Source organism: Pleuronectes platessa, chromosome 18, assembly GCF_947347685.1.
Source record: "Pleuronectes platessa chromosome 18, fPlePla1.1, whole genome shotgun sequence".
Classification (NCBI taxonomy): Eukaryota; Metazoa; Chordata; class Actinopteri; order Pleuronectiformes; family Pleuronectidae; genus Pleuronectes; species Pleuronectes platessa.
Window position 1 is genome coordinate 3,009,785 of NC_070643.1, and position 26,609 is coordinate 3,036,393.

At 41.7% G+C, this 26,609-nt stretch overlaps 1 protein-coding gene across 1 annotated transcript; it reads left to right on the forward strand.

Moving 5' to 3' along the window:
- The first annotated feature begins 10,666 nt into the window (after positions 1–10,666).
- On the forward strand, positions 10,667–15,786 carry LOC128462195 (uncharacterized). Its single transcript, XM_053447493.1, has 2 exons — positions 10,667–15,467; positions 15,553–15,786. The coding sequence occupies exon 1, from the start codon at positions 11,534–11,536 to the stop codon at positions 12,851–12,853; it is 1,320 nt and encodes a 439-aa protein (XP_053303468.1). The 5' UTR covers positions 10,667–11,533; the 3' UTR covers positions 12,854–15,467; positions 15,553–15,786.
- Positions 15,787–26,609: the final 10,823 nt, after the last annotated feature.

Below are 26,609 nucleotides of genomic sequence, written 5' to 3' on the forward strand. Positions count from 1 at the left end.
GACTGAAAAAATGTTGAAAGACCACAGACATAATGGCAGATTTAATCTTAGAACGCAAGCACTAGATGATTTGGCCGTAACATCAGACCACACACTTGGTGTTTGTAGGAAACAATTTTATAGTGGTGATTCCATTGACAGAAACTGACAGGATACTTCTTCTTCTTCTTCTTCAGTTTTTATGGCAGTTGGCAAGAAACTTTGTGTGGAAAAAAACAAACCGACATGTGTTCTGTTTTGCAGCGAAAAACAAAAGAGAAAAAAACAATGGATGAAATCATGGCTATGAAGACAGAATTGGCGAAAACATTTTGCAGAGCGAGCGGGAGATGAGGTGGAAATGTATTGTTGTTTTTAGTCGCAGCTGTACAAGTATGCAACATCCGGTTGGTGATGCTCCCTGGTCAGCTTGCTTTCATTAGCTATTGCTGATTTCTCTCGGACCCGATTATCATAAATATCCAACATGTTTGATAAGGATTGCTCCGATTCAATCAGTAGCATTAAGATTATTTTGTAAACCGCGATTGTTAGAAAATGTAAATCCAGTGTAAGTTATCATCTGTTAGAGACTTTATAAAACACTTTTGCCATATAAAGTCACTGTAGTTCACTCGTTCAGTTCACACTCATAAGTACTTACTCAACCACTTTTATTTAAAAGAGTGCAGAATATACACCATTTCATGTTTTTAAGTTTAAATAATAGCTAATAATTGTTTTTATTTTTCATTCAGGTGCTTTAAATCTGTATACACATCTAAAGCTAATTGCCACAGTGAGTGGAAACAGTTAATTACTGTTATAACATGTTCACATGTAAGGAGTAGGCACACAGGGAATTATTTAAATTCTAGGTCAAATGGAGGGATTGTAAGATAATTTTATCAACACTGGCGCAGATCTTGATAAAAAAAAAAAGTAACGGTTCCCACACCAATTATTTTCAGACAGCCCCTAAAAACTCCAATTCCAGGCCGTTTATTCCCAACAATTTTAAAATCAACAACTATACATTAAAGTGTCTTCATACTACAATATCTGTTTTTAAGATTAACTTCTTCAGAAGGGACTATTATCCTACTTCAGAAGAAAAGAGGTTATATAATTAAAAGAGCACCAATCAAACCTTAAACTAAAGAAAACCATGAATGTGTGAACGTAATGATAACTTGGTGACAGATCACATAATGTTTGCTTCTTGTAATAATTCCAGGAATATTGCATCTCCTCACTAGTCCACACAAGATAATTTTTTCTGCCGTCAGTTTTCCTATTTCCTGTACCAGAGCTTTAAAGTTATGTAAATTCTGTACCACATAGGATTTGCTGAGTAAGAAAAATAATTAACAACATAGACCTCAGTTAATCATTTCCTGTATAATAAAAGACAACAGTTCTGTCAGTACTTTTACACGAGCAATTAAGAAATGGTTTAAGCTAAAATTGACTCCACTTTGGGTGACACGTGACCAGGCCAATCATCGGTCTCATTCTGCCGCAGTTGACGATCTCCGGCTATCAACACAGCTGAAAGTCACATTAACTTTTAGCAGAACAGTCAGCCAATGTAGGAGTAACGTCCCAAGTTACAGTACGGAGTTTCACAACAGAGTTTCAGTCCCAAGTAACGAGTAACGTCAAGCACAGCGGCGTCTCGTCAGAAGAAATAAAGCTTGATTAGTAACGTTCTTAGGAAAATGTGCACAGACACATTCTCTTCCGTGCATTCCTCCACGCTGCAGTGTTTCTTCAGTGCTGTTTGTTGTGGTTAGTCTGTTGTAGCTAACAAGCTGCTAGCTCAGCAGCATGGCTGCTTAGTGTTGAGTTTGGTGTGGAGGGGGGGTGGTGGGTTCGGAAGCTGGAAGGGTACATGCTAGGTGGGGCTGAGAGATGAGTGCAAACGAGACGTTTCAGTAACATATTTCTTAGAATGGACTCAGTGTAAGTCCACAGAATGACTGTTTTCATAGTTTGAGGGAACCTACTGACCTCCTTCAAGTATCATAGTAAAAGCCCAGATAATGTGTTTTACACAATATGTGCCCTTTAACTCCTATGTCGCTCTGTGTTTGTGGCAGTCAGTGCTGCAGGGAGGTGTGTTGGCTGAAGCCAGTAACCAGCCCGAGGACCCATTTGAAGCATTATAGAAATGTGATACTGGATCTGAGTCATTAACACAAAAACATGTCCCTCTTCTGGGACATTGCCTATTGTGTTGCTCTGTTTGCAACAACAGATGCAGCATATTGAAGCTTTACTCACTGTATCTGCTAAAACTATGGAACAATTAGATTGAATAGAATTATAAAACGCAGAGAGAGCACAAACACATTCTGTCCTCACCACAAAACCACAGCCCAACACCATCCACACAATCAGCATTTATTCCACAGATAAGTTTTAGCGCCTCCGTGAATCTGCTGCATACTTCAGCTCCATAATTCATGACATAGCGGATGATTTGCAATCAGTGTGAGTTTCTGTAAATTGCTTGGGTTCCAGCATTTCCCTCAGGAATGTGTTTTCCTTGTGTTGTCAGCTCTCATCTGACTTGACTGTCACTGCATACTCTTCATGAGTCATGAGTTCAGAGGTGCTTGTGATCTGTGACAAAATTGCAAACATTGAAAATGGTTTCAATGTAAACATTTCATAGCCTGCTATCGCCAGACCAACTTGCCAGCTCATATTTAATTTCCAGGGGGCGCTAGCAACAGTTGCAACAGTTGCAAAACAGACCTGCAACTAATAACATCAAGATGTTTCTCGTGCCGCAGTGACATAAAAACATAAACAGACAAGGATGTGTATTTATTTATCACTTTTCTAGTCTTGATGACAACTCAGCACTTTACAGCACAGTTTTGCCCTTCACCAATTCACAAACACATTTATACAGTGCATCTATATGCAGCACTTACTCTCTATCACACATCACTGCCAGCAGTCATTTGGGGTTCAGTATCATCCCCAAGGACACTTGTCACAAGGAATGGGGGAATTGTCGATCTTCTGGTTAGTAGACAATCCGCTCTACCCCCTAAGCCACAGCCGCTCCATAGCAAAACACACTTCTCCACATCAGCGGCACCCACCTTGGTTGTTGATATAACAGCTTCATGCTCCTATTGGATGCTCCACTTTCAATCATCATATCAAATTTACGCCATCTTGTAGTAGTAGCAAGTATTAAACGGCTGTGGCTGAGCGGTAGAGCGGTCATCCTCCAGCCATAAGGTCAGCAGTTTGATCCCAGTCTTCCCCATATGCATGCCAAAGGGTCCTCGGGTAAGATGCTGGACCCCGAATTGCCCCTAATAGAAAAAAAGTGTTACTAATTGAGTGGTCATCATGGCTAGAAAAGTGCTATATAAATACAAACCATTTAATCCATTTATATGGACTTTGTGATTGACACCAACCTGACTAGTAATCCATGTTGTTGTGTCTGTTGTGCAGGTGTTTCAGTCATTCTCTTGGTGGTGTTTGGTGGTGTTTCCTCACAACTATTGACCCTTGCTTTCCTTCAGAACATCAGTGTGTCCCCTTGCACTATCTTTAGCAGCAACCTTAATTAGTAAATGTGAGACATCTTCACAACCAGAAAGAACACAGTGAGTTTGGTGACAAATGTTTGCATGACATTGCCATGTTTTGCAGCATTCTAGATGAACTATGAACGATATGGAACTAAATTTCACACTGGACTTGAACTTTTATCCATCTTAAAGGTATATCATCAGAAGCTGCTATGCATGGTTGTATTGACTCTTAGGAGTTCAGTTTGGATAGCAGGCAAATTTTTCTCGGTGACAAGCACACTTTTTTTCATTGCCAGGCATAACCTGGCACGCCTAGCACACACTGGAACACTTAAAAATGGGTTTGGATCAGAAAGAATACATGATCACACATTATAGGTGGATGAGTTTATAGAATATACACTCCCAAGGACATTTTCTTAAGTTTCTCTAGGCCTTACGGGAATTGTCTCTTATTCATCCAAAAGCAAAAACTGAGGTAATGAGTTCCCTGGTCTCATCTCTACCTCCTCTCATTGTTTCTGAGCTGCACATCAGCAAATCTGTGCTGGTGAAGTGTTAGAAAAGAGATTTTTTTTTTTTCAAATGTTTCCCATAGTTTTTTTTATGAAATATTTGCTGCTGATAAAGTCTGAGTGGGAAATTACTTTGTGTTTGGGGACATGATGTAAGAGCCTACTCACAGTTGCAGAAAGCTAATTACATTGTTATTATCCTAGTTTGATGACCTTGATAATTCTTTTCAAGGTTGCTAAAGTCATTTTTCTCAAAGATGATGCAATTCTTCAGTTTCAGTTGCTCTTTTATCTCTATCTCTATGTTATTATGTTCATCATCAGCTATTGTGTTGATTTCCACCTCTGTCAATAATTACTGCTTTTTGAGATTTCCTGATACATTTGATTTCTTTTTCTGTGGGATTTTCTTTTCACAAAGCTGACATGTAAGATGTGGGAAGGAGTTTGAAGGAGACTGTCCTTGAAAAAAAAATCTAACCGATGAGTTGTTTGTGTGGTGGTTGAGCTCTAGACACACACACAAAGTCAGAAGGAGGTTGTGTGGATGGATGCATTGCATTTGTTGTGACATTAGAGATAAATCAACATAGCAAAAATAATGTTAAACATTGGAGAGGTGGTTTAATAACATGCGTGCATGTTGTATATGCTTCTATACACTAAAACCGTTCGACTGGGTGAGGGTGTCTGATTGTTGAAAAACCCAAAACACCCAATTTACCCAGGTAACATCATTGACAATGTGTGCAGGTGCATCACAAGCTGATATATTTCACAAGGTTCTGTCTGGAACAACCAGTGGCTACCAGGAACAAGAACAGAGTGGTCGACAGCCCGGAGAGACAGCAACAGAGCAGTGAGGGTTAGCAGCGTGTATGTAGAAGTGCATCTTCTGAGAAAGAGAACCCACAGCAAGCTACAGTTCAAACTACAGAAAATTAACCCCAGGGATGCCCGGGGCTATTGTCTGAGCTACTTTAAAAAACATTGTGGCCTTCATAAAGAGCCCTCGCTCCCGATGTGAATATGAAGTATTTAAACATAAAGGGCTCATTCTTGGGTAAATGTACAACAAAGATGAAACACACTCGTGAAAACATCACTAAGATAATTTTATGTTCAAATTCTGCCAATAGATCCCTTTCACATGGACCTGATTTTTGTGCCATTGCTTCTGTGAACACGCCCTTAGTGCCAATGCTCTCGCTTTATCTCTCTCTCACACACACACAGGCAGACACACACTGATCATCAGCAGCAGTGAGACATATGACGCATCCATAAAGGTTTTTAACCATTCTCTGCAGGCAAGATTCCAGATGTGTGCGTTTTCCGACTCGCCCAATTGCTTCAGAAGTTACTCATCCGATGATAGCCTCCAGATAATTTTTTAAGTCTGCATCGGTCTTGCATCTTTGGCTTAACTAGTCTGATATTACTCCATCCATTCCTCTAATAATGTCCTCTATGGGTTCTTTGCTGGCTCTGCCATGATTTTGGTGTCATCCGGACATCTGAAAGTATACACATCTTCCGCCGAAAACTAAAAACACACCTCTTCCGACTCTACCTTGAATGAATGAAAAAAAAAAAAAAAAAAAAAAAAAAAAAAACACTAACAACTCTTTGAAACTAACAGTTTTAGTATCACTTAAATGGCACTTACTTATAGCACTTTGTAGTTTTGTTTTATTTTGAAGAAATTGTACTTTCTTGATTCTTGTTGTCCTGGGTCTGTACCCGCGGGGTTGATGCACTTATTGTAAGTCGCTTTGGATAAAAGCGTCAGCTAAATGAAATGTAATGTAATGTAATGTAAGCTAACTTTTTCTTAGAGCTATCTGATATCTCCAGCTCATTGCTCCAGCTCCACTTGTTGTGGTGGTTTGTATGTTAGCTTAACTTTCTAAGGTAAATGGTTTTGGTAAATGGTTTTGTATTTATATAGCGCTTTACACCCATTCACACACACATTCATACAGTGCATCTATTCGCAGCACTTTGTTATTCTATGGGGGGCCATTCAGGGTTCAGCATCTTGCCCAAGGACACTTTGGGATACAGATGGGTCAGACTGGGGATCAAACTGCTGACCTTCAGATTGAAGGACGACCACTCTACCCCTAAGCCACAGCCGCCCCCAGGTGTACCATCAAACATTTTTTAAAGTCGTAGTAAAAACAACTACATTGTGTTTCTTTAAGAAGATGATTGTTGATGATGTTGAGGAGCAGATCATGTAAGGAGATTGAATTCAGACAGACTTTGCTTCCCCATGTTTTAAATAGACTGAACTGAAAACAAAGTAGACTGTGCCAGGGTGAGTTGGGGTGAATTTAGATAATACATTTTTTTGTCTGTAGTGTTCTCACCCAAAGCATATTCCTAAATGGTTCTGTGTTTCATCAACTCACATCAAAGCTATTAGCATCACATGATGATGTGTGTGCATGCGTGTGTGAGATCGTGAATGGGCCCAAGAACATTTTTACTCTGGGGCACAATAACAGGTTAATCCGGCCTTGTCTTCTCCCGCACATCTTTGTAGCATCTCTCTCAAGCACACACTTTGTAGTAGTGGTGCAGCAAACATAAACCATATTCAATTCTTCCACCTCTGGGCACAGACAGTCTGCACTGCTCACAAAGTTATGTAATTTGTTTTCTTGCAGGCCAGTACTAACTGACCAGTGGGAGGTTTAGTGTGGAACCCTAAAGTCTCACCACTATTTGTCAGGGGGTTAAATGACAACTCAAGATAGGCAACAACCCTCAGAGGTGAAATACATGAAACCTCCCACCAGTCAATATAAAATGTATTAAACTCCTCTCTGTCTGAGCCAGATGTTACAAACAACTGTATATGGTGAAAATTTTTCATTTTGTTTGCACTGGAGCTGTTTATATAATGATAATCACAGAACCACTTATCTCCACTGTGCATCAAAACCAGTGGAAAAAAAACATGACGTGAGTGCAGCGTGCCAAGCGGCTCATGTCTCAGTTCACTGCAGAGATGCTCCTGTGTTTGCACTAAGACCTTGATCTGGGTCAAATCTGCAGGGGACAACAAATAATCAGAGAGCTGGCACAGCAGCATCTAACATGTGACCCGCACAGTCTACGTACGTCAAGATTCTTCACAGTTCGGCGATTCACTTCCTGTTTTGCAAATCAGCTTCTCCCCTGGCAGCAATTCACGACCCCATAAAACTCATGTGGAAATACACTAGCCAGACAAGTAGGGAGTTTAACTCACCAGGGCACTTGGCCCTCGGCACACACACCACCCCATTAGTCTGGCAGCGGAACTAGGAACGAAAGGTGAATAAGGTAAGTAGCTGAGTTAAAAATCTAAATATATAAAAGGTATAAAAGTCAGCAACAGATCCTAAAAGTTGGCTTCAACATAAATTCACATATTACTTACCAAAATATCAACTGACATAAAAAAAAAAAGCACAAAGAAAAAACAGACAACAGCCAAAACAGCAGCCATGAACCCGGAAATAGACAATTAAAAACTGAATTACATAAAATGCAAAGCTTATAAAATAAATCAGTTTACATTAAATACCTCAGACAGTGCAATTTCTGGAAATATCTGGCTCCACAGTCACTGTTACTCAACTGAATGAGTCAACAACAAGGTAAGTTTTACCTTTGTGGGCTTCCATGCAACAGCCAACCAATAGTTTCATGACGATCCAGGCTTCAGAGCCTGCATGGGCCTGTAATTAACAAAAGGTAAAAGTAATCAATGAAAGTCTTTAAAGTAGTTAATTAAGACAAGTTTGAAAACATACCTTGCAGGAAACAAACCGTTCCTGCCACCAAATGCATCAAGACTGAACTTCTGAACGCTACATGCATACATACGCTTTAAACAAGACAATATTTTCCAGGTGTGTGTCTGCTGTGAGAGAAAAAAAAAGTGTGGGGCTTCAATTGAGCAGGAAAGATGGGATGGTGGCATTACTAGGCCTAACACCAACAATCTCAGGACGTTCTTTCTTTATGAGACTCACCTTTCTATCCGACCCAACCACAGCCTACCATTAGCTCTCATATATCTATGTGGATGTGGCAATGTGGAAAGAAATCTGAATATAAATACAATTTATTTTCACTGCACAGTATGTGTGGCCTACATGTTTTTAACTTTATATATTCATTTATTTGGACAGTTCAGAACATGTTATGTCAATGTTAGTGACAGGCTCCATTACAGTTGTTATGTTGTCACCAGCTCCTCAGCCACCTCACACACCTCCGGTCTCTCACAGCGTGGACACCAGCTCAGGTTTTAACTTTGGCATAGACTCAACAAACCGTGACTGATGATCAGCAAGACCAATTTCGGTTTCATGTGATTACATTTCATTCATATTCAAAAATATTTATTTCTTCCAAAGTCATAGCGCTATGATAATAAAGCAGTTCATATAAGTTATCTCTTTTTTTGTGGGTGTTTGTTTATCTTTATCCAAATGAAAAAGCTTTTCTTCAGTACACCTGCTTCTTCAACGTTTTCAGCAATAGAACATAACAGGGGGAAAAGGAAAAGTTCTGTCCCAGCACCAAAAACGCTAAAATATAAATTACTGACATTACATTAACTACATTGTTATTGTTTTAAAAGTCACTTTTACTCGTTATTTTAATTCAATTCAAATTTGGGACCTTAATGTAGTAAGGTTGGGGGGTTGCATTAAGACCAGGCCAGGTGACGGCACCACAGCCGTTAAAAAGGTATGACAATGCCTGACAACACCTGTTTGATATTTAAATGGTTTTACTTATAACAAAGATTAACACGTTGTGTGTTTAGTGCACAGGCAAAGTGCTGGTAGCACTTGGAACTTAAATTGTTTTATGTTGCATTGGTTTTATTTGTCAAACGTATAATTTTTAGTGCTCCAGGTGGTGTTGGCCTCCAGTAATTGGTAGTGGCTGGTGCAGGTGGAATTTAACTGGGTTCTTACTGAAGGACTTTATACCAAACTGTGTTGTTTTGACCAAAGAAATCCTGCCCCCACATACTGCCATTTGTCTCCAAAGAGTGTCTCCCGGAGCACGTTGACTGAAAACAAGCAATGACCCACAGTTAAATCTACCAGGGTTGAGCTTCTATTGTGCAAACCTTTCACATCTGTGCTAACACATTTTCTTTTATAATGGGAATTTTAAGCACATTTTATATCATAAAGTTTCAAGTATTTGACTCTGGCTGTGACTGAAACATCTTCTACAGATGTTTATAAGAGAATCCCATATGATCTGTATCATTTCATGGAAAGCTTGAAGACACACATTTGAATAAGCTTTTAACATGTATGCAGCTGTTTAGATTCAGTAGCAGTTTTATAAATCTTTCTATTTGCAGCAACAACTTGCCACAGGGCCTTGATTGCACAACCTCCAGTGTGTCACAGCTCACATATCTCTGATGTTGGTCTCTTTTCAAAACACTAGTACATTCTTTCATTGGATCCACTGCCTTAGAGGCACAGCAGCTGTGTGTGTGTGTGTGTGTGTGTGTGCGCGTGTGTGTGTGTGTGTGAATGCACATCTTGCATTTCCTCTCAGATTTGATTATTAGTGGCCACTAGTGCAGTGTCTGTTATAAACCTGCTTTTGTCTTGTCCTGTGTTAACGCTCTGAAGCTACTTCAGAATGTTTCCTTGACACTGAGTCCTCCTCAAACAGTTCCACACTATGCTGTCACTTTTTATTGTTTGTGCGCTGGACATGTACACAGCAGAGCTTTTTATAAATATACTATGATGCAGAATGAAGTTAGAAAAATTCATCCAACTTGGATTATCTGCAATGAAGTCTTTATAGTCAATGTTTTTCATTAAATTCAATTTTATCAACACCATCTTCGGAACCAAGTCCACAACTTTTATAAATAAAAGGTCTGTAAGTCTGCTCGATATAAAGCATTGGAGCAACACAATGAACATTGTGCTTTTACAAATTACCAAACAGGAAGGGATTATATGAATGTTGTTGCCATGACAGAAATCGGATCAGTCCTTGTGTATCTGTGTCAGTCCGATATGATGAAAGGAAAATGATCAGAATGATTTGTTGGAGATTTAGACACTTTGTTTAACCCAGTTACCAAATGCTATTTAAGTTTATCCAAGGACGTAGAAGAAGACATGTTCAACTCTACCCACAGACTGAAGGCACCATATCGATCATGCCATTAATAATACACATGCGAAGTGTGAAGCCGATAAGATGAGCTGTGCGAGATGTGCATTCGACAGACAGACAGACACTTTGTGGAATTGTTAGGTAGATAAGAGCCTTTGCTGCCTGGAGATGACAGTGGATTGGTTATAAATCAGTAACACAGTGCTCAAAGGTTTTTGGACATAGAATTTGGGCTAATTGTATTTAGTTTTGAATCGTGGCTCTCTATTCATTTTCCATTAGAAAACTGTCACCTATGGGCAAGTCCGGTGCTGAATCAATCACGTGAGCATCAGAGGTGGCTTACAAACTCTTACTCCTCACTCTAGATAAGGGTACATTTCCTAGCAAACATATTAGCATCTTTTTAATATGCTGAAGGATGTGACAGTTGTGTTTGTGCTGTGACAAGCAACAATAAGGTCAGCTGTTTAAAGGTTGCTGTCTGTGTTCATTGACTGATAATTACTTCTGTTGAGATTGTACCCAGCCAGGAGCTAAGGGAGGAAGGTCCCCTATTTACAGCCAGGCCTTTATCGAACGGAATGCATAGATAGTGGCACTGTAACACATTAGCACTGGTATTAAACACCTTTCTAACTAGCTAGGCAGGGAAAATATGAACATCACAGACCATGTTGCATTATTCTAAAATCATGTATTATGTATTATTATTATGTAAAATAATTTAAATCGCATGTTCAGCACATTAACAATGAACAACACTTTATGTTGGCTAAGACCTTTGGGCTCCGTTAAAAAACATCTCCTTCACCATATTTTATCCTGGATGTTACCTCTCTGTATAGAATAGAATACAATAGAATATAACTTTATTGTTAACCTAAGTGAAAAATTGTCTTCTGCTCACCAATAAATAATAACAACATGATATAACCACAGTTTACATGCTTGTTTTGAATAGTGAATAGTGCAGCATGCACCAGGCGGCTACTTGCAAAACTGCAGGATAACATCAAGTGGGCCCGGATGAAAATTAAGCCAAGCAAATCTCGAAGCATCTCCATAGTCAAGGGTCAGCTTAAAGATGTGAGGTTTTGCATTGGAGATGACCCGATACCAACGGTGTCTGAGCAACCCGTCAAGAGCCTGGGTAGATGGTACAACGAAAGCCTCCGGGATAAAGATCAAGTGCAGCAAGTAAGGCAGGACATCGCCGACGGTCTTGAGAACATCAACAAGACCCTACTGCCTGGGAAGCTCTAGCTTTGGTGCCTACAGTTTGGACTTCTCCCCCGGGTAATGTGGCCACTCACCATCTACGAGGTCCCAATAACAACAGTGGAGATGATGGAACGAACCATTACCTCATACGTGAAGAAATGGCTGGGTGTCCCACGATGTCTGAGTAACATCGGCCTCTATGGCAAAGGGGTCCTTGAACTACCTCTTACAAGTCTGACGGAGGAGTACAAGTGCTCTAAAGTAAGACTTCAGATGACATTGAAGGACTCCAAAGACCAGACCATTAGCAAGGCTGCACCTCCCCTACAAACTGGACGGAAATGGACATCATCCAAGGCTGTGCAGCAAGCAACATCAGCCCTGAGACACCAAGACATTGTGGGGACTATCCAGCGTGGAAGAGGAGGCTTTGGCCTGGCAGCAAGCAAACCAACGTTCCATAAGGCAACAACATCTGAACGCAGGAAGCTGGTGGTCGAGGAGGTGCGCAGACAGGAGGAGAGTGCAAGAAGTGCAAAGGCTGTCTCTCTTGTTAAACAAGGGCAATGGACGCGGTGGGAAGGCCTGGAGAGGAGAAAGATCAACTGGAGTGAGCTTTGGCAAATGGAGGCAAGCAACATCAGCTTCATCATAAGAGCTGTTTATGATGTGCTTCCATCACCAAAAAACCTACATCAATGGTATGGCGAGGACCCGACCTGCCCCCTCTGCCCAGCTCCAGCGACTCTCAGGCATATAATGACAGGTTGCAAGACCAGCCTCTCACAGGGCCGCTACACCTGGAGGCACAATCAGGTCCTCAAGAGCCTGGCTGCAGCACTTGAGACCAAGAGGAGTGCAACCAATTCATTACCTCCAAAAACAAGCAATCCTGTCAAAACAACAACATTCATTCGGGAGGGACAGAAAAGGCCCAAGCATCCTCCTACGAAGCCAGAAACTGGACACCTAGCCATGGCCAGGGACTGGAAGATGCTTGTCGATATTGGCCAGCAACTCATTTTTCCACCTGAGATTGGTTCTACCAACCTTAGGCCAGACATGGTACTCTGGTCTCCTTCACGAAAGGCTGTGTACATCATAGAGCTCACAGTCCTGTGGGAAAACTCTGTTGAAGAGGCCTACGAGCGTAAGAAACTGTGTTACACAGAGTTGGCAGCAGATGCAACTCAGCGTGGCTGGAAGGCAAAAGTCTGGCCAGTTGAAGTGGGATGCAGAGGATTCGTGGCTTCTTCCACCATCAGGTTGCTGAAAGAAATTGGAATCCATGGACAGGCTCTGCGACAGACCGTCAGAGCAGTTTCTCAAGCAGCTGAAAGAGGCAGCCAGTGGATCTGGATCAAACGGAAGGACCCTGGCTGGGCTATAACTTCATGATCCCCCATCCCCACCTGAGAACTTAATTCAGATCCCTCCAACTTGAGGAGGGAATATGAGGTATGCGGTCAGCTGTAGGGCTGGCTCAGGGAAGAGGACGCCCCTGCCTTGCATAGTCCCGTGGGAAATCTTAATTGGGCATGGGACACAAGCTAAGGCTTGATCACCCTTTAGCTGGCCACCTTTGATGAGAGTGTTTAGTGATTTAAGGCCGAAACACCCACTGATTCGAAGGCACACTACTGAGGATGTGTCCCAAAATTGACATCTTAACCCAATCTAAGAAATACACCTCCCATGCCACTCTGTCAACATCACGGCAAATCATGTGAGAGCATACCATCTATTGGCACAATGGACAGTTTTAACATCTCGTCCCATGTTTTATGATTCTTCCTGAAACACTTATCACAGCAATTCAATTACATTTTCATTTTGCTACTGGATTAAGATAAGGACATAGTGAGATTCTATGTGCCAGGGGTGTCCTGATTAAAATAATTTGCTTGTATCCTACTGCACAGCCATAATAATGAATCACTGTTGGACCTGTTGGTGCATTGACACAGTATGACCAATTGCATAAGGCACAATGGATATATCCCATTTGTCCCCACCTAATAGATATAGACTACACTCTATATGAATACATAAGAACTATGTTTATACAAGCTAACTGCAGATACCCTCTAAAAACCAATGCAATAATTCTAGCATCATAGAGCACACAGTAAACTATTTTCATTAGTTGATACTTACAATGTTGGATAAATTCATCTCCCTGATATTTTCCCTCTGTGTTATTATACTCTCTGTACTATATGTCCTGGCATCACAAATCTATTCAAAATGCAACAAGGTAAAATGTAAATTTAAAAGCGTCTGTGATACTGAGGAGAGACAGAGACTGGTTTGCTGAGCATGAGGAATGCAAACTGAGTTTAAGGATAATGAAACCCAGATCAGATCACATCAGAGGAGCTGCTTCCACTCATCCCTCCCTCTGCACTGTGCACTACTTTTTTGGCACACTTTTACTATCACTGTACAGAAGATGGACAACTTAACCATGGGTTGCAATGGAAAGGACAAGTGTTCAAAGTCTGGATGCAGCAAAGAATCAGAGAATATTCTATATATTGACCTGTAGTTGTGGTGGATATCACTTCAGAATGGCAGACCAGGACACAATATTTATCTTAAGTTGAGTTGCTGCCTGTATGTGGGAGGTTTGTATTAAACAATACAATGATTTGTTCGAATTCAAAATAGCGTCTAGAAGAGCATCTGAAGTAGCATGTTTCTTGCTCCAGCAGAGGGCGATCACTGTCAGCTTGACCTACTGCATGCCCTCTTGACCTGTCACTAGAGTAAACCAGTAATTAGGAGGATTAAGTTGATGTATTGTGATTTTGGTTGTCCAGAGTTTTACTTCTGCATTTGTCTGAGGAAAAATGATATTCCCTTAACCTTTGCCTCCCTATTAGCATTTTCTGCATTACGTTACCTGCCTGCTAGCTTGCTAAATTGTGGCCTCTAGACATCAACAGTAACCATAACATTTGTGTTTGTTGCTAAGTAGGGGGTTCTCAAGACTTAGTCAATTGAATATCAAGCATTCTGCGTATACTATTTCCTTCATTGCAACCACAAACTCGAGAGCTACATTTGGAGGCAGCAAGAGTGTGCAACAAAGATGTAACGTACAGGTTTACAGTTTACTGCTCTTAATTATGGTCCATCACAGATGTGCCACACATCTCCAAATATTCATTGGAGTGCTATGGATACGAATGATCCACGGGAAATAAATGTGGTTGTTTACTGACCCCTGACCTTTAACTAGAGCATCTATTTTTATTGTACAATTTTTACGTGTACACATTACAGACAGATTGTCATTAAAGTCACTTGAAAAGTCCTTTGTCAGATGATGGGCCCCTATTCCCTCTTCTTCTACCATCAGGTTGTCTTTTACATTATAACCACGCTACTCGTTTCAAGGAAGATTAGAAAAAAATACTAATAAGTTGTTCATTTGATCAAACTTTAGTTTTGGTGGATGTAATTAATAATGCATCTTGTTGGAGCCACTAGCAGTGAAGGATTTGCCTTGTTTTGTTTTCACATTTTCTAAAAGCTGGTCAAACCCCTGAGACTATACTGTTCACTGTGTTTCTGTGCCAGTGGGTGGAGTGGATACAGTGAACACCATCAAGGGTACTGCTGTGTGATGGAAATTCATCTTGAGATTTGAAATAATGAAGTTCTCAGACTGGAGTTTCCATTGAGTCTTTATAATAGTAAGCTCTGCAGAGTTTACACGGGTGCTCAGGATGGAACAACTGGCTGCGAAGGTGAAAAAGCCAGGACTTATACCAAGAGGCGTTTCACAAGACAGTATGAGAAAAAGAAGACATGCCAGAATTAATACAAAGAGGTGTGTCACAGTTCTCTGTGCCCCTCGTCCTCTCTCCTCTCCTTTTTCCCGCAGGTGCTGCTCGTCTCACTAGATGACCCGGCTCACCAGGCGCACCTGCACTCATCAACTGCTCCCTATATCTGCCCTGGCTGAGCACGGAGTCATCGCCAGTTCGTCCTTGTCACTACAGTGGTAGTTTCTCGTTCTCGGCTCATAGGCCTATCCTCCTGTGATTATTCTCCCAGCTAATCCTCGTGTCTGTTCTCCTGTCCTCCAGTTACCCCGTCATCCTGCTCACCTGATTCTCCTTCCCGCTGACGAACTCCCAGAGCCATCGGCTACCCCGTCATCCTGCTCACCTGCTTCTCCATTCCTGCTGAAGAACTCCCGGAGCCATCAGCACTCCCTCGTCCTGCCCTCCTGCCTCTTCCCTGCGCTCAAGAACTCCCGGATCCATCAGCACCCCGTCTATCCACCTTTGTCCCACGTTAAATAAACATCATTGAACGCACCACCTCAGTGCTCTGTGTTTTGCCTCCGCTCTGGGGTCCACCCGTCGCGTATCGTAACAAGGTGCTTCATAAAACTTAATATGAAAAAGATATGAAATCCTCCTCAGTGCTCATCTGCTGTGTCCGTCTGCTGTAGCAAACTCCAAGTTTGCCAAGGCCACAGTAGGGAGACACCTGGTCTGTTGAATTTTCCCTTACACTGCTGTCTATCAGTAGCCTGGATGCCAGACGAACTTAGCCCCGCCCACAACATTTTGGTCGGGCAGTTCGGTCTGGAGTTAGCCTGGATGCCAGACGAATTTAGCCCCGCCCACAACAGATTTGGTCGGGCAGTTCGGTCTGGGGTCGCTCCATTGGGAAAAAATTATGGCCGGACCGGGCCAATCAGATTGTCAGGGCGGGCTTTATACGATGATTGACAGATGATCAACGGTAACGTAATCAACCACGTCATCACAGTGCCCTCGGGTTGAATTCGTTTTCAACAAACATGCCTGCCGCTGGCGAGCTGAGATGTGTAGATGCTGCCATTGAGTCTGTTTTTGAAGACATCGACAGCGCATTCATTTTGAAAGAGGAACACAGAACGTGGAGGCGACGCCAGAGCACCGCGTTAATCCCTATCGCCCCGGCGCTTGGCTGTTCACAACGGACACTGAAGCGACGCTGAACCGCCGGGCAGCGCTAATAATATCACCCGTTGATCCAGTAGATCGCTGCACGGCTTTGTGCCGGTCACACCGGAGGCTGAAGCACCGCGCTGCGCCAAGGCTGCCTCGCGGTGCTTCAGCCTCCGGTGTGACCGGCACAAAGTTTTAACATGGGAGTGGATGGGAGCCAGCTGTTATTTAAGGCTTGGCGCTGCGCTGAAGCGTCCGGTGTGAACCCAGTAAATAACTCACAATGCGTTGCTCTGATTGGTTGTAGGTCTATCCAATTGAGCGAAGAGGAATTTTACTTCCTGGTCAGTTGAAACACGCCCCATAATTTTTTCCCAATGGAGCGACTCCAGACCGAACTGCCCGACCAAAATGTTGTGGGCGGGGCTAAGTTCGTCTGGCATCCAGGCTAGTCTGGAGTCGCTCCATTGGGAAAAAATTATGGGGCGTGTTTCAACTGACCAGGAAGTAAAATTCCTCTTCGCTCAATTGGATAGTCCTACAACCAATCAGAGCAACGTAGTATGTGACGTATGCTAAGCAACGCATTGTGAGTTATTTACTGGGTTCACACCGGACGCTTCAGCGCAGCGCCAAGCCTTAAATAACAGCTGGCTCCCATCCACTCCCATGTTAAAACTTTGTGCCGGTCACACCGGAGGCTGAAGCACCGCGAGGCAGCCTTGGCGCAGCGCGGTGCTTCAGCCTCCGGTGTGACCGGCACAAAGCCGTGCAGCGATCTACTGGATCAACGGGTGATATTATTAGCGCTGCCCGGCGGTTCAGCGTCGCTTCAGTGTCCGTTGTGAACAGCCAAGCGCCGGGGCGATAGGGATTAACGCGGTGCTCTGGCGTCGCCTCCACGTTCTGTGTTCCTCTTTCAAAATGAATGCGCTGTCGATGTCTTCTAAAACAGACTCAATGGCAGCATCTACACATCTCAGCTCGCCAGCGGCAGGCATGTTTGTTGAAAACGAATTCAACCCGAGGGCACTGTGATGACGTGGTTGATTACGTTACCGTTGATCATCTGTCAATCATCGTATAAAGCCCGCCTTGACAATCTGATTGGCCCAGTCGGGCCATAATTTTTTCCCAATGGAGCGACTCCAGACCGAACTGCCCGACCAAATTGTTGTGGGCGGAGCTAAGTTCGTCTGGCATCCAGGCTAGTCTATCAGAGCTTCAGTCCCACTGCCACCGTATCAGGTAGCCCTGGTCAGAGTGGTGATCCAGCTCGCCGCATTGCATCCTGGGAGCTCAGGTTCCACCGAGCCCCCTGCAGTTTCCAGCAGTTGCATTTTTCCTCTTTCTCAAGCTCACGACTTATACGACGTGCCTCTGTCTCAGCTGAGGTGCGCCTCCCCTTTGATAATAAATCCCGCTCTCTGAATGAATTCACAGTACACATGGAGAATTTGATATGGCTGACATCAAAGATGGAGCTGCTGTTTGCACAGAGGAGACTAAGGGCATGATAAATATTTGCAAATCCCTGATGCTCATGTTCCACTTGTGATGCCACTCACATACACTTTCTTTCAGCCCTGTGTTGAATCTCTCTTTCACCTGACCTGAAAAAAATACTTGTGCTGCAAAGAGAAAGATTTTTCTCATCTTCATAGGGACTTGCTGCACTCGTGGATGTCTCACCACATGGGCCTGCAGGGTACCCGCTCACATTCCCAAGGGTTAGTGATCATATAAAGGTGCCAGTATGCCTCAAACAAACCATTTGACATGATGTGTGGTAAGACCGCGTCTTGAGGCAGATGTGTGTAGCTAATCTGCTGTAAGGCAGGATAAGAAGCAGCTGTGGCGTCCTCGTGGCCTCACCCTGCTTTTCAACACAGCTAAGGTGCACTTCCTGCTGCCGCAGGATAACAACGCACCCAAGGGCACTCAGTTTGACAAAAGTTTATTTGCTATGGAAATGTTGTGTAAGTCATGTTGACATGTTGAGGCCTTGGCTCAGGAGATAGAGTGGGTCGTCCAGAAATCGGATGATCAGAGGTTTGGACAATGAACCTCGAATTGCCCTTGATGTCTGTTTCTGCGTGGTAGAGTGGTCGTCCTCCAACCAGAAGGTTGGCGGTTCAATCCTCAGTCTTCCGCATCAGCATGCTGAAGTGTCCTTGGGCAAGATGCACTAATTGTAAGACTCTTTGGATAAAAGTGTCTGCCAAATGACATGAAATGTAATCCAAATGTATCTGCATGGTGCTGATATACAAGTGGCAGTAAGTGTAGAGTAAACTGCAGTGAGTACTGTGTGTTTTTTTCTCGTGTTGTAAGCCATTTTCAGACATGAACCCTGAAGGATGTCCGCAGAATTGGGTCCAGAATTTCTTTGAAGTTTGCCTATCACACATGAACAACGCAGCAGGAGATTCTCTGCTCAAGCGCATTCACAACAACACAGAAATCCACGGAGCGTTCAGGTGAGGGGAGGCGCGCAGCAGCCAGAGGCAGGACGTTACCTATTCATTCTGCTGCGGGGGTCACGTGTTTTTGTTAACAGCAAATCGAAAACAAGGTTGGCCTCTATCACCGAAAGCTCTGTCATCTAAGTTTATATCTTGTATATGTATGAAACATTTCAATCCTAAAATGTATATATGTATATATATGTATGCTGTATTTTTCATTTTTACATCTGCTGTGTGTTCAATCATCAACACAGCCCCTAACTTGTGGTGAATCCTGCTGAGGATCTGCTGCTGTGCCTGACATTATCCTTAGTTTTTACTCTGGGCTGGCCAGAGAAACTCTAGAGGCTCTCACTCTGGGGTTTGTGTTCTCACATAGAGCCCCTCCAGAGAATGTCAGGAGATTATCTAGAGTTCAGTGCATGTGTGAAAGCATATCTGTGAAGATTCTCAGTCATCCAGGTCATGCTATTGAATATGTTGATTTTATTCATGTGTCTATGTCCATATATTTATTTTCTCCAAACTACCCCATCTCATGTTTCCCATCACCACCGTTAGCTAGATTGTTTTCAGTCACAGTCTAAGCTCACCTTTGTGAGTGTATACCCAGGCTCCTGATATCCTGTCGTGATATTTCACACATGTTGTCTATCAGTTGGACGGGTTCAGGTTCAAAAGTGTAGCAGAGGCTTTGGGAGGAGGAGAAGAAGACTCAGGTAGAGGAGGGGTGGGGGTGGAGTCACCAAAAGAACAGATAATCATTCCCACATGTCAGGCTGGCAGAGAGACTGATCTGCCAGTAAAGACACAGCTTTGACGACTGCTGGGAAACACAAAGCTCAGTCAGTAAGTGAGGTTCAAAGGTTGCAGCATTGATGTGTACAGAGTGTGCAACAGGCTCTTACTAACTTCGTGCCACAGTGTGGTAATGACACCAAATCCTATGCTACCCTTTTCTATACAGACCTCATATCATAATGTTTTATGATTATGTCTTCAGAAATTATGTGAGAGTCAAAAGTTCCATCTGCTGGCACCGTAGTTTATTTATTGGAAACACTTGTTCCAGCAAGGGCCATCAGTTTCTCTTCTTCAAGATGCAAAGGGTGTCGTCTGGAAACGGGAAAAGAAAAGTAATCAAGCATTTAGCTGAAGACACAAGCTAGTACTGTTGGTCCCGAGAGAGCTGCCCCTGAAACCAACTCAAGTACAGCCAACATGTCATCATTATAAAAGACTTCATTAAAAGGGCACTTAAATACGCAAAGTGAGGAGCTGGTGAAAGGGTGGTGTAGTTAGGTAACACGTTTAATACCTTAAAACGATGTTAAGATGATGTGCTCCAGCTAATGCAAGATTGAACAACAACCTCACACTATCAAACAGTGTGCTGATGGCTGATTGGCTTATTCTCGAGAGTTGATGTAATGGCTACAGACTTTGCTGGTAAAGAAGGAAGGTTGATCTCAATGCCTGAAAATGTTTACCATCACTTTGCAGCATTTGTAAAAGACATCAGGCAGCACATCGGTCTTTCAAATACCATTTACTGTTTTGACCCTGAGCCAGATCTTCCCCTTTTTTTTTAGCCCAAACGACATGAGACGAAAGTTCAACAGAGGAAAGAGGTTACAAAGTGAAAATTGTATTGGTCCCAATTTGAGCCCAAGTAGAGGATGTTCCGATCACTGCTGCAATAATATAAAAGGTGGTGAAATTATCTGTAAGTGAAAGTTCAAGGATGACATCACAGTCTGTGGTTTTCTTTTTTTAGTAAAGTAACAAAAATGATTAAAACATGCTTGACCTGAACATTTTGTGTAACACACAAACATGTGGTTTCCAAGGACAAGTGCTATGATGTAAGACAGGGGTGTCCAAACTACGGCCCGCGGGCCATCTGCGGCCCGCCATCCATTTTAAATTGGCCCGCCTCAAAAAAATTAAAATTAAAAAAAAAAAAAAAAAATTATAATTTTTTAAACTAATAATTTTGTAGCACTTAAATGGCACTACTTATAGCACTTTGTAGTTTTGCTCTATTTTTGAAGAAATTGTACTTTTTTAATTCTTTTTTGGTCTGGGTTTGTACCCTCGGGTAGGGGAGAGCAGGGTAATATGAGAATTTTTTTACATTTGCTCCCCTCCAGGCGAGCTAAAATTATATATCAGTAAAATTTACACATTTCCCATTAATTCAGGATGTTTCCTAGGAATGGAAATTATCAGAATGTCTTCAGGACAAAGGGCAGTGAAAATATGATTGTTTTTAAAAAGTGGTCTTGTTTCTCACTTTACCCCAGCTTAGGGGTAAAGTGAGACAGACCAGAGAAATCAAGGGGGTAAAGTGATCCACTTACTTTTTCCACTTAAAAACTACCATAACAACACATATTGTAATAGGTCAATTAAGCACATTTATGATTATTATGATTCATGTGATCTCTTGCACACCATAGCTTACCTGCACATTGCTTCTCTGTCCAATTGGCAGGGACAGGGATATTGTTTTCTCTGCATTTTCAAATGCCAGTTCACGGCACTTAACTGGAGCAAGGCCATGGAACTGGTCAGCTAGTTGTTTCAAGTGATTGGCAAGCTCCTCCTCCATCTCATCTGTGAATATTCTCTTTGCCTCAGTTACTGCACCCAAGGCTACTGATTTTACTTCCCCTTTCTGTTTTTTCTTTATGAATCTTTTGAGGGTTGTCTTTTCAATATTTCTATCCCGTCCAGCTTTTCTTAAGGACTTCTTTCCTTGCAGGACCTCAGCAGCTACACTCTCCATCTCTGCGAGGGGTGTTTGGCCCCAGGTTGTCTTCCTGGTGTAGTTTCTAGGCATTATGGCTTTTATACAATGTTTATGGCATTAAAAATAAAACATATGTAATGTAATATTACACTAAAGTATGTTTAAGACTAAACCTAACTTGTGCTACATGTCTCACCTTACCCCACAGCATTTGTCTCACTTTACCCCACAGCCAACATTTTAGAAAAAACAACATCTCTTAGCAATTCAGGCTAATCTTCAGCTAGCATCAATCAAATGATTTTATATGTTGGTAGTTCACCAACATGTATGATATAAGTTTTTCTACCTGAATCTATTTGTTTTGACACAACAGTTGATGCAAGAAAATTTACTTTTACATGCAAAAAGCACATTTTTGTGAAAAAACATTCTAACCACAGCACCTGCACCAACTTCTCCTTCATGGCAAGGGTGGAATGGGAGGGGCTTGAAAACATAATGATCACATAACCACAATTGTGTCCGTTGCCTAGATACAGGGGGTGTCTCACATTACCCCGCTCTCCCCTTCCCTTGAATGCATTGATTGCAAATCGCTTTGGATAAAAGCGTCAGCTAAATGAATTGTAATGTAATGGACTATGGCCGACTGTATTGTACTTCTCAGTTTTGACACTAGGTGGTGCCACGCCCCCCGCCCTAAGCGACGCGATTGAGGCGCACTTTCAACAGTCCGCTCCAGGGCAGGGGGGCGTGGCGGCGTGAGTGGCCCAGACCCTCGGGACAAAAAGTTTGGACACCCCTGATGTAAGATGAATTCAAACCTAATGGAATAGTTGTTCTGTTTTCCATTCCAACAGCAGCTCCATTGCCTCTGGTTATGTGTGTGCAGCTTTCAGAACTCTGCTGACATTTCCTGTTTTCTGAAGCTGGATCCGCAGCGGTCCTCTCCTGAAACTAAAGTGCCAAACAGCAGGGATAAACAGGGATTGGTTGGGCATGCTCTCTCCATCTTGTGAAAGAAAGTCCATTTTATTTTGTGGTAATGAAAAAGCCCCAACAAAATGCCCTCCTTTTATTTGGACACACAAAAGAAGATGGAGATGGACAAAGTGAACCCGACCTGAGCCTGCAGGATGGTCTAACTGCAGCAGGACCTCAGGGCCCAGAGGAGCCGCTTTGTTTGAACCAGCTCAGTGAAAGCACCGGGCTTAGAACTCAGTGGTGGAGGAGGCAGAGATTACAGAGGCCGGACAGCTCCCCTTTAGTCTCACTGCTGAACAAGCACAATGATCTTTTATGACAGTTTGAGAGAGATGGATGGAGCGAAAAATGTCCACAGGACTTACATGAAGATCTCAGTGTTTATTATGAGGAGGGATGAGGGCACAAGTTGAAATAAATATGACTTAATTGTGTAATATTGCGCTTTTCTTTCCTCAGGTGCTTTGGCTTAGGAGGTAGAGTGAATCATTCTTCTACCAGAAGGCTCCATCCCCAGTTTCTCGAGTCCACATGCTTGATTCCATTTCCCCTGATGACTGTTAAGTCAGAGTCTGAATGATTTTTCATAGTATAACATGAGAAAAGTGCTATATTAATACTGCCTAGTTTTTGTAAACTCAATATATCTAATTTGAATAAATATTTTACTTAAAATGGTTAAATTTAATTTTTTTACCCCATAAACCATATATATAGGAACATTATAACATTTCCTTGTACAATTATTATTTCCATTTGAATATTAACTCCCAGTATCAGCCTTATATTTATGGTAATGTTTTGCTGACATCTTGTGGTGAAAGACCATGGTGCAGGTCACTGATTCAGTTGATTAGAGCTTCTCTTAGTTAAGATCTGTACAAACTAGAAAAATAATAAAACTAATTTGCCCTTCACCCAATTTGTAATATATTTTATTAGAAAAATACATAAAACACATAGAATCCCATTAATCAAGGTTTTGCTCTATTTGGTTAGAGCCATAATTTAATGGTAATAAATCAAAATGGCTAGTGTGAAAAACCTGAAGTCTGAAGATAATTCTGCCAGGAAAACACATATTACACCAAATGTTGAAACTTTGATTGGTGAGGCAATCGATGTCAGATGGGAGTGGTAATGATGCTCACAGATGGTTTCATATGAAACTACCGCTCTGATAAATCTTGAGTGTGTGTTCCTCCCTTGTGTTGCACTGCAGTGATCCTACATGAAACAATGTCTAGTTGGGTGGTGGTTATTATGTCTGTTAAGGCCAGAGAGAAAACTGGAACATTTTTGTTTTCTCCTTCAACTATTTTTTCAATATCTTGTGCCACATCATTAATCATATGTGCAAAGGTTCTTCGAGGCAAACTGACAAATTATCTTTGTCTGGTTCCAGCAGCTCCACAGTGAAAAATAGCTCCTTCACGCGGTGACTGTTGGGCAACAAAACTCCACCAAAGAGAGTAAACCTCATCAACTGCTGCTTTCTGCACCTCTCTCCTCCCTGTATCACAGAGTAATGAACACAATCGTCTGAAAAGACTCTGAATTTCATGTGTGATTTATTACACATATAAATCTAGTATTAGTCTTGATTTATAACATCTCTCTCAAGCATTACACATGTAATGTCTACAAATTACTTCCCACTCTTTTTCAACTCCCAAGTCACTCACACCAGTGCTGCAGCAGTTTGTAGTGAGTCCAAACAGAATTGTCTTCACTCCCTGTCTCCAGGTGGTGGGGCTGTGTATTCACATAAAGAAATATATTTCATGACCTGCATGTTCAAAGCACAACATCAGCTGAATTGATTTATTTTTTTGCGGCAGAATGCATGTGAATAGATGAGGCCATGTGCTGTAACTCTCAGGCTAGGCTAAATGTATCCTTAATTTTGTCATTTTGAATTACTTCAACAGGAAAATACTGGTAACTGATATGGATTTCATGTGGGCTCTTTGTAAATTAATGTTGTGATGATTTGTGTATGCATTGACTTGCAGTCTATACATACAGTAGGTAACCAGAGTCACTGATGAGATCTTTATCATTGTTGATGCCACTGTTTTTACTTGTGTGTTGAGAATTTTAACCTGTTCCGGTAATTTAACATGTGGTTCAGATATTCCATATTTATATGGCTTTTGCATATAACAATGAGGCCTATGGGGGGTTAGGGTATTATTGTGATGCGTGAAGTTCTGAATATAGTAATAATAATAAAAGTTTTTGAAAGTGTTTTACTTTGCACATTTCTCAACAATAAGTCTGAAATAAAAGCAAACAGAATGAGAATAAGACAAAGTAATAGAAATAGAATGATACAATGATCATGTAACTAAATATATTAATGAATAAATAGGGTTAGTCAGTATAAATAAGAGCCAATGTCAATTTGTACAAACAATGAAAACATTTTTTTTTTAAGTTTGAAGAAAGAATGTTATCTCAGCTCAATAGGCTTAAAGTTCCCTAATGCCTATAATAGCAAAAGCTTTATCACCATTTGTTGCAAGCTGTGACCTTTGTATAACCAGCAGGGCTTCATCTGTGGATCTCAGTTGTCCAGAGGGCATGTACCACCTCAATGAATCTGAAAGGTATTTGAGTTTGAGACTGTTTAAGGCCAATAAGTGTGCAATCATCTTTTAATGACTTTGAATTTGTGTCAGTGTTTGGGCCTCTATTTCATTAAGGTTTTGTTTGTACTACAACAATGGTGCCAAATAATCAGACAGGATATATTCTGCCGATAATATATAATATAAAATATTACATAATTTGTATATCTTGATAAACAACAGTGTTTGGATGGATGGATAGATGGATGGATTGATGGAAGGATGGATGGATGGATGCATAGATGGATGGAAGGATGGATGGACGGATTTACGATGGCACCAGACCTGATGACCCTCCACTGGACTCCACGTGTACATGGTGGATGAATACCTCAAGAAATAATATTAAACCACAAATTTCGTTTTTTTGTGTAATTTATGAATTTTTTGTTCTTTATAGGACGTGTTAATCAGTGAGCATTAGCGATGGTGTTAGGTGTCTTTCTAAACTCTGGAGAGCGCCGGGTGAGCTGTTTCCTCCTGTTTCCATCTTTATGTGAAGTGAGGTTAACCACATCCTGACTCCAGCTCGGTACTAAACACACAGACATGAGATTGATATCTAAGCTTTCGGTCTGACTCGCAGAGAGAAAGCACAAAAAAACATCTCCAATACTGTTGATCTATACCTTTAAACTGCAAGAGGCCAAATGAATAGTTTCTTCCTTGAGAAACTATCAATTCAAGCGTATGTATTTCTCTGTTTCTTCTTTGTTTTGTTTCTACCTTGTTGTGCACAATAGAAACAGTCAGATTTCAGCCTCTTCTTTTCACCTGCATACACGTGTGAAGATTTTTAAACTGCATTCATCCTTCAAGATGATTCTGTCATAGTTTTGTGTTTATTTATTAAAGTTCAGACTGTTTGAACTTTCACAAATGAGATGTGTATCACAATTAAGACTACATATGAAAATGTACTTCTGTTCACACTATCATTATTAAAGAATGTGAGTCAGAAGAAACACATTTTTTCCACTTTCCCTGATCGCCCACGTCAACTCTTCTGAAACAAATCATTCACATGTTGTTATTAAAATATTTTGCAGATTCCTTTAATATTATTTTTCTCAGAACATCAAGGCACATTGAAGCAAAAGCCACATGTATATTTTCTCACTACCATTAGAACATATTTTTCTCATAGTGCATTGCTTTTCCGTCAGTTTTCTAACAAAGCATAACAAAAGGTCGAGAGACGCAAAGCAGAGGAAAACCCTAAATAGCCGGGCGTCAGTTTTTTTTTCTCTCCCCAGATGAAGAACAGTGGTCCTCCCTGCAGTTTCTCACTAAGCTCCTCCGGCTCGGCTCCTCAACAGCTGCCAGGGGCAGTGTGTGTATTTGTGTGTGTGTGTGTGT